Consider the following 9415-nt stretch of genomic DNA (forward strand, 5'->3'; position numbering starts at 1 on the left):
TAGCAATGAAAAAATCCCCGACATTACCCATGTTCCCGAAGCCTCCGTTTCCCAAATGCTTCTTCAATTCTTGAGTTCTTCTCTTGCATATCCTCCCCATTGTTTATGTGATTTTCCCTTCACGATATACTATGCTAAAAGGTACCAACAAGTTTAAACAAAGTGAAATGAGGTGGTGTGATATCTATGCTGGTGAAGTTGGAAGGGCATATATAAGATGGAAGGTGTTATTAATATAAGTGAAAGTTGGTGCAACATCTGCTTCGTGTGGGTAATTCCCACAAGTTACAATAGTTATGTCTTTAGTAAATATGAGCTGGATGCTCGAGATAATGCATAAAACTTGGCTAGGCTGGGAAGTTTCCACTTCACTCCGCGGGAGGTACTAATGAAAAGTAGGACACAACCAGGTGGACAACAGATTCACAGTAACCTGGTGCCTATATTATAGTTTTGTGTTTCACATATGCAATGCACTAAACAGTAAGCGACGTCACATGGATATGTTGTTCGAGCCATTCCGTCCATGCTTTGCCATGTACATGTTATGGCACCCAGCAAATTTTATTACTCTACAAACACAACAGCAAGATTTTCCAGCCTTTTCCGAGTGTGGTAGGCACTCGGAAAAATGAGGAAATCTAGTGGCCAGACAGTTGCTTTTTTCCCATTTGATGAAACCATTTTATGCCATTTGAGTAAAATTATGGTGGGTATACCCCAAACTTAACTACATCAGTTCTAAGCCAACATCAGGAAAACAAGACATGATTTTATTTGGAAAACCACACCACCGGTCCCTAGTCGCAGATATACATGCGATATACATGTGTATGTGTGTTTACTTCTTCTGCGATCATAGGATTTCTTAAATAAATGATGTCATTCTTATATGTTAGCCAAGTGAGAATTGTAATTTATGGATTGATTTGAATAGAAGTCCTCGAGTTCTTATTGCAATAGAAAAAAAGAATAATACAATGTGAGAGCCCATGGCAAATGCACCTTCGGATGGGATCGGAAGGTGTATGGATACCCGCAGTCACTGTTGGTGACCTCCTAATTTGTAGTGTTGATATTGTTAACAAAAAAAAATAGTATGGCCTGCAGGAACTGTTGGTGACCTCCAAATGTTTATTTTATATGTGCTGCGATAATGCTGTGTCAAATTATCGAGCACATTTTTATTAACTACCATCCATGCGACTGTGCAATTTCACTTGTAGTTGAAGAGAAAGGTGCAGGACCGGAGTGCCACATTAGCGCATTGCCTCTTTAATGAAATGATGCATCTATAGCTGCGGACATCAAATCCGGGCATCAAACGGGGCACTGACTAGTCACACCTCAAAATTCGTCCGCTGCATCCAAATACCTCAAATCCATACAAGCCATGCAGAATATAAACATACGTACTATGTTTATCTACTTAGGCTAGTCATCGTCGGATATGTCCATGATCTCCGGGCCGTGCTTTGGACTAATTGGCGCCTGTGGCAACTATGGATCATCGTCAGACTCATTAGAGCCGACGAGTTCATCAATTTCCGCCCGTTGCTGGAGGATGAAGCGGTGGTTTTCCTCAACCGCGGCCTCGTCTTGGTTGGACTACAGGATGGCGGACTGCTCCACCATCTCCTTGGTTTGGGCGACCTTTGAACTCTGCCATTGTGTCCCCCATGGCGAGCCCCATGTATCAAGGAGCATCTTCACCAAAATTGAAAATCCATTGAGGTGCCTAAGAATTAGCAATTCTGTGAATTTCAATACATGACACAATTATTTTCAATCTGGGGTACGCTATATTTTTTAGATCACAGGAAAAACCTGGAGCATGCTGCAAATGGACAATTGCAAATCCACTCCGAAACTGGTGGATACCAAGGCCAAGGTCCCCTTCGTCGATGGATGCTGGGCTTTCTAATCCATCCATGGTGCAGCTCCGCAAGATTATTATTGACTCTGGTGCTGCTCTGATCACGACATAAGTAGGGTTGCCTGTTGGAACTAATCTTGATTTCATGTATATGCATATTTAGTTTTGTTATGCATGTAACTTAAAGGGTCTACGTACTAGCTAGTCGTCGGAGCTTTAATGAAGATGTGTGGAGAAGGCGAGATGTCAGACCGCCGTGAGATACGGCAAGTCCGACGAGATGCCGATGACGATGTGAAGCCGCAGTGCTGCGCGAGGCGGCAAGGTCGTGTGATACGGCGCGCACGGCACTACCCCAAACGGAGTTTTTCCTGACGGCCGAAAACCATCAGGAATAAGCCATTCCCGTCAGGAACATGCCTATACCGTCAGGAAAACCCGGTCAGCAATAGCCACTCAGGAACGAGCTTCATTCCTGAAGGTAACCGTCGGGAAATACATTCCTGACGGTGTTTCCTGACAGACGACATTTTTCCCTGAGTTTGTCTTTCCTGAAGGTATCCCCGTCAGGAATACACCTTCAGGACTGAACTTCTCCTGATGCCCATGCTACTGTACTCCAGAACAGCAAATTCGGTAGGTATTACATTAAATCATTCAAAATTCAGCTAAAATATAAATTGATTCCATTCATATTTCTGCACAGCAATATGCACAACCGAGTAAATAAGATCACATTCATTGCAATATCTTGAATTGTTCACAAAATGATATTCCAACTCATGGTTCCCAAAAACTTAAAATGAACAAGAGCTGCTCCATTTAACCCCTCTAAAAGACAAACGAAGCTGAACAGTCAGAAAATACATTCCTAAATGATTCTCCTTGGTCGGAGTAGCACCATGGTCTTCTCAGCATGGGAAGAAGCTTCCAAACAGAGTACCAACAAGCTCTTAGGCTTGGGAAGATTCATCCACCTAAAAGGAACAAAATTGTAAGTATTAAGTACTTCAAATGTTGAAACAGATTTCAACTAAAAACAGCCAAAGGAATAGCTGTGATATACAGAAAACAAAAAAGAGATGAACATGCACACTGTACAGTACACAGATGAATAAGTCTGGTGAAATAAGGAGTGAGGGCTTTTGGTGGCCGGGCTACAGGCAGGCCGCTATCTCGTCCCTTCGTATGGGCTCTGGGATTGTCGATCCGTCAGTTCACAGCAGTGGGGTGGCAGGCCTAGTGGGTGAAATACGGCCCGTGATACAGCTAGGTTTCACTAGGCGTATTGTGTTCGGCCCATCACCCGTTCCTGTCCCCCCGACCCGCAGGCTAACTCTCCGGACTGGACCTGAATTTTGGTACAACAGCGAGATCTTTCGAAACATCACATGTATATGGGCCCGGCGACATGTGTGGAGCAGGTACATCCACGCGTGTGCGTTTCCTCGGCATTACCCTCTCCCCCACAGAAAGCTCGCATCCGCGGCTGCTCCGTTTTTCCACACGGGTGCGCTGCGACGGCGATTCGCCACCGGCGAGATGTCGACGGACGGACTAGAGATCAACGGGTATGTTCTTCTTCATCTAAGTTCTCTCTCCCCTTAGTTCGTCCCCCCGTTTTTCTCAGCAGATCCATTATCTGACGGCGCTAGGTTTGAATGCAGGGGCGGTGGAGCGAACATGGCCGGATGGAAAAGTGCTGCGTTCCCGGTGGAATCCCAAGATTCCATGAGTGCTCCAGCCCTAGAGCTCGAGAAGGACGAAGAAGCAGCCGTGGTTGAAGGTGGGCAAAGATTCGAGGTGTGCTCTGAAGCTACAAGCGTCTGGACGAGGAGGTCCGGTCTGATTGGTGTGCTGCATAGCAGAGACGATGAATTATACCAATTATGGTTGTGGCGTTTTGCTTGTCAGGGTGTAGCTGATTTTCGATGGTGACAGAAAAAATGCATTTGCCACTGTTATTTGATATGTGTATGTGAGTTCTCCCGTGCCGATCTGTACCTATGCCGGCGGTAGCTGTATCGTTGTCTAGTTTTTTTTTTTGCATAGTACAGATCACTAATTTTGATAAAACTGTTCTTATTCACACTGGCGCAGGGTGAGGCTTGGGAAAGCACCTGATGAGAGGGACATGAACCCCGACAGAAAAACAGCACTTGAGCTCTCTGTCCGTGCTTATGCTGAAAAATGTGAAGGGCATGTAATCAATCCGTTGGCACGGAATTTGACTCGTTGGATGAGGCATATGAGTTCTACAACCTATATTCATGGGAAATTGGGTTTAGTATACTACTCGCAAAGAGCAGGCTCAATGTGCAGAGAACAAGATGTATGCAAGAGATTGTTTGTGCGTGTGCGGTATGTCTGTGTAAAAAAAGTATTCTTGTTTGTGTGTGTTTGCATTTGAATGTACTCCCTCTAGCCTGTAGCTGGGTTTCAATCATAGATAGTACACAAGTTTACAACTTGTCCCCAGCGAGGGGATTTGCCGAAGGCTCCAAGGAAGTCGCCGATTTGTATTGCAGATTTGTATTGTGTTTTTCAGACTTTATGTCATGCATGTCGTGACAAGGACCAGTTGATCTAAATCAGTTGGTGATGTGGTATGTTCCCGGTTGAAACATGCGAAAAATGTTGCCGTTTTCATGATTTGATTGTTGTATCTGTGTGCCAGCAACATCGGTAACATGTGCACGACTAATGACATTTTTTGCTCTTGGGGAGAATTGTGCATTCTTGAATCCGGATATGCAAACGCACCCAAATTGTGGAGTGCCACAAATCTGCTCCAGGATGCAATTTCCCCCAGTGTAGTAGCCTTAATCCTATCCATGTAACACCGTGGTGCCCAGGGTCAACATTTTGTACATAGAGGACGGCGCTGCTGTCATCTTTTCAAGAGACAGAGCCTATAGTTAGTAGCTTGGTTAAGTGCGTGATTATCTGAATGATTACAAAAGTTCAACAAAGGCCACGAAATTAAGTTGCTGTAATCAGCTAACTCATGCTATGACACATGGAGAAAAACGATCGATTCATTACGCAAACCTCTGAAAAAACAACACCGTCAACAACAAAAAAAGAAAAGTAATTAGCGATGATTAATTACCGGCTGCCGAAACACTAATGGGTGATTCGCTGGACAGGAATGTGCCACGGTTACACCTCTGCCTCCATTTGCTACCATATGGCCAGGACTCAACCACGAGGGCAACGACCGCACGGTACACATCTGCAAAAGTGTGGACTGTGGAGCATCAACACTGTGGAGTCGCGACTTGTGCGTACATGTCAGACTGGCTCTAAGAGCACCTAGGCGCTTTGCATGTGGGTGGGCCAGCGCTGGACGAATACAAGCCAAAAATAAATGGAGTACAACCCATATACACTGGCAGCGGGAATCTAGATGGTGGCGCGACGGCAGGGATAGCGGCCTGCCTGTAGCGCGGCCACCAAACGCATTTTTCGGTGAAATAAGGTTCTTTCCAGCAAATAGAACTAGATAAAGACGATATGTATTGTTGGCATGAATGGCTTCTAACTTTCTCTAAAACGGCTCCAAACCACAAGGAATTGACACCTACACAATAACTTCGTCATAGAACTACAATTTAGATCTGAAGACTATAGTTATCACAATCTTTATGGCTAAAAGCAACTATAACAGTATCAAGTGTGCATATGAAATTAAACAAGTTGGACCTCTGAACCTTGTACTACAATAGTCTATGACCAGAGTACCTTTAAAAACATCTAAAATAAGGATTAGTTGATAAAAAAATGTATAGAACAGACCTGAATAAGAGTCTTGATGCTGGTCTTCCCAATCAAAGTTGCAAAGAAGAACTCCCAGAAGGTATACCATTGACCAAACATAATACCAGCAACATCAAACAGCAGGTTTGGAACCTAATAATCACAAAGAAAATAACTTGTCAGCGGGAAATACCTTAGGTAACATGAGTAGAAAATAATGGGCATATGTAAAACAACATAGGTAAGTGCGAAGTATGTTAGAACATCACTTAGTACCTTAAATCATCCGCATTAAGAACTGCTATACATGTATGCTTAAAATGAATTGGTGATAGCATCATGAAGTTTTCCAATCATCAGTTTGCCATGTCTTAAGCTTTGAAATGTTTGAAGACAGTAGTACCACGAACCTGTTGGTAAGCATATCATGTATGCTAAGAAACTGTAATAAAAAACCATGAATGATGAGTGTACCTAACGAAGCAACTGTCAAAAAATTAGTGGGAGGCTCACATATAGCTACAAAGTTGTAGAAGTGTAGTTCAGCTCAATTTCAGCAGAGCAAACAAGTAAAAAGCATTTAGCACCGGCATGGATGTAGCTATCAAATGAGATATGACAAAGAGAGCTATCAAATAGGAACGCTACGTAGTGCTCTCCCTTCAGGTTTAAAATCTCATGAAGTTGCGATTTTAATGTTGAGCTAAATATCTAAATCTGGAAAGAACTTATCTGGGTTACGATGTCGCGCTCCTAGAGACAAACACAATTAAGATATATTTAGGAGATGAACTATTCATAGCAAGAATCATTTAAGAACCAAAAGAGACATATCAGGGATGCCTTAGAAGATACCACAGAAAGGAAGATCAGGAGAACCATCATTTCTCGCTGCCACATTCGTCATTATCTTACTACCCTACAGATTAGAGAAATAGGGAAATGGAAATGATGTCTCAACCTCCCTTTTCTAATTTGCAAGAAGAAATAGGTGTCTGGAAGATCGATATTCTCACCTCACTTGATTCCAGTGAGCTAACCAAAACCGTGATTGCCCACAATACCACAGAGGTGACGCACCCGCGCTAGCTAGTGCTTCGCCGCCGCCTCACATTCCACGTGTTTCTTGGTAATAAGGCTTGGTGCATGTGTATTACATTTAGAGTTTCAGACTGTAATTGTAAACAGAAGATAAGAAGGGAGCCTCAAAATTAATACAGAACTAATTTATCCTACAATGTCGGCCATTCCAAATCGTGCATATATTCTATTAATCTTATAGACTATAAAGAACAATATACCTGCAGAGGATGAGTGTAGCGGGAAACTTGCCTCCTTCCTTGCCGTGGTAGCTGACATGCTAGCCTCGGACCCTGGTATGGGAGGAACAGAGCAACTCGGTTATGTAGTCTACTTCAGAAATCACAAATGTAATAAAGTTGCCCATAGAAGGTAATGTAGCAACCATTGCGGCTACTGCTGAACTCTCAGCTAGGGATTCAGACTAATAAAGTTGCCAAGAACTCCTCTAGTTTCCAATTTATGTTTCTCTCAGATTTCTGAAAATAAACACAATATGTCAACTTCAAGTTGGTTAAATACAGTACCCAGGTGTGTTATTACTTATTACGACAGATCTAACTAAAACAAAAACCATTTGCGGCTACTGCTGAACTCTCTGCTAGGATTCAGACACCAATAATGAAAAAAAGTGTATGCTGCTACTCCCTTCGTTCGGAATTACTTGTCGCAGAAATGGATGTATCTAGATGTATTTTAGTTCTAGATACATCCATATCCGAGGCAAGTAATTCCGAACGGAAGGAGTACCTTTTTTGGGTCTTCCTCTCCTCAGGTCGGTTGTAGTTCGCCAAGACTTGACTCGGCAGTGGGAGGAGCTGGACTGGGAGGGAGACAGAAGGGTGAGGCGGCTGGCCGGCGTGGGGATCAGATCTGGACGGCGAGGGAGGACCCAGTCAACGGGGAGAGAGGCGGCGCTAGGGTGGCTGGACAGTGAGGGAGGCACCCGTCGATCGGGATGGAGGCGGCACTGGAGCTGCTGGACGGCGAGGGGGCGGCGCTGGACGGCGAGGGAGGCGCCCCTCGACGAGAGGGAGGCGGCGTAGGAGTGGCTGGACGGCAAGGCAAGGGAGCGGCCCTCCATGGGATGGAGACGGCGCTGGAGGCATGGCCGCGTGGGGCGGCAGCGGCGGCGCCAGACGCGGAGGAGGCGGCGGGATGCAACTAAAGATGGGGACGACTGTTTAGGGATTTTTACTCTTTGTCCCCTCCCAAGCCAAAACAAACGCAGTATTCTACGCGCCCACGTTCCTGACGGCCCTTCACGAATGTGCTGAACCGTCACGAAAAAAGTTCCCTTGTGTTCTCCTATATCTCCTCAGTTCTTTTCCATGACATGGGAAGTCTATGTAGTTAAGCTAGTCCTGTAAACATCTTGCACTGAAGTTGGACAAGGGAGATTGCTACTGAGTCGGATGAAGGTTGAGTTATGTATTTAAGGAGCAATGCATTATTAACATGTGTAAGGGTAGGCGGAGAATTCATTTTCCGATATGACAAATTCATACACCTGAGTAACAACAGGTTTGTTGGTAATTTTCTTCTTCATGCCTATATATTCATGGGTGAACCACCTGGGAGGTCCATGACGGGTGAACCGCTGGGTGTGCTCAAGGCCACCGTCATTGAGCGGATGACCGCACGACCACGAGGGCCATAGCCGCACGCTTTCTAATATCTGACGTGTGGGTGTTGGCCAGAGTCACCGTCATGCGATATCTCCTGTCATGTCCGTACCCGCGTGCGAAGGCCTTGACGGACCCGTCTGTCAGTGTCTTCAAAGCAACCGGTTCAGTCGCTATTGTTGGGGCGTGTGGTGAACCTGCTTGCGTCAGCTCGCGCAATACTGGCGCCCTCCATGGCTATTAGTGTTCCATGATGTGTGGACCGTAGTCTTTACTGGGGCCACCGTCGTTTGGTGTCTTGCAGACAGTCAAGAAATTGTCGTCCTTAGGCCACATAGGACTAGCACATTAGGACATCAACCGTCGCTAACAAAGAGATGCGTAGATGTGACTCCCGCAAAAAACAATATGCGTAGATGTGAAGGGTCCAACCTGAAGACACACTCTGATGTAGAAGAACAAAGATCAGATCCGAGTGGATATACCAAAGATAACTACCGAATGAGTCGTGTGAGATCCACTAGAGATACATCTCCCTAGGCATCCTGACGATGCTAGATAAACCACCAAGACGGGGGCAAGATGGGAAGAACCTTGTTCTATCTTCAGGGGGCCGCCGCCGTCTCGTCTTCGTGAACATGACACAAACATCTATTATTGGTGAACTATAAAAGTGTTCAAAATACCAAAGAAATATAAAAAAAACTTTTTGTGGACAGGATGATTGAGTGTGTGATGCTCATGATTTTTTTTGGTGAAGTTGGGACACTCAAGGATCCCGTGGCAACAAAGACAAAATGGCATCCAAACAATGTGGAATTTCAAAATCCCTCACATGCCCAAAAATTAGTTTTTTCCTAAGAGCTCCTTGAAGGTCCAAACTTCACCAAATTTGGCAAGGACGTCACGCACCCAAACATCTTTTAGCACAACAGAACAGAATTTTTTTTGTCTACTTTTAACAAAATTAATGTTCATGTCTTAGCTTATCTGAGCCCAGGAGTCAAAATGCCGTTCCAGTATGTAACGCCATATTGTACAACAGAAACAGGCATGATGCACAGGAACACGATAT

The 9415-nt window shown here is 44.7% G+C and overlaps 1 protein-coding gene and 1 long non-coding RNA gene across 4 annotated transcripts; both read right to left on the reverse strand.

Moving 5' to 3' along the window:
• Positions 1-2708: 2708 nt before the first annotated feature.
• On the reverse strand, positions 2709-6550 carry LOC119270838. 2 transcript variants are annotated; one of them, XR_005134327.1, is made up of 4 exons: positions 6491-6543; positions 5912-6388; positions 5675-5788; positions 2709-2853 (listed from the first exon to the last, which is right to left on the reverse strand). It is a non-coding gene; the product is annotated as an uncharacterized LOC119270838 (long non-coding RNA). The 2 variants fall into 2 exon arrangements; XR_005134326.1 differs by having other exon boundaries at positions 5912-6550.
• Positions 6551-6656: 106 nt separating this feature from the next.
• On the reverse strand, positions 6657-7850 carry LOC119270839. 2 transcript variants are annotated; one of them, XM_037552891.1, is made up of 3 exons: positions 7466-7848; positions 6937-7008; positions 6657-6807 (listed from the first exon to the last, which is right to left on the reverse strand). In XM_037552891.1, the coding sequence occupies exons 1-3, from the start codon at positions 7797-7799 to the stop codon at positions 6803-6805; spliced, it is 411 nt and encodes a 136-aa protein (XP_037408788.1). In that variant the 5' UTR covers positions 7800-7848; the 3' UTR covers positions 6657-6802. The 2 variants fall into 2 exon arrangements, with proteins under 2 accessions (XP_037408788.1, XP_037408786.1); XM_037552889.1 differs by having other exon boundaries at positions 6662-6773; positions 7466-7850.
• Between the last annotated feature and the right edge of the window lie 1565 nt (positions 7851-9415).

Source organism: Triticum dicoccoides, chromosome 3A (genome assembly GCF_002162155.2).
Source record: "Triticum dicoccoides isolate Atlit2015 ecotype Zavitan chromosome 3A, WEW_v2.0, whole genome shotgun sequence".
In the NCBI taxonomy this organism is placed as follows: Eukaryota; Viridiplantae; Streptophyta; class Magnoliopsida; order Poales; family Poaceae; genus Triticum; species Triticum dicoccoides.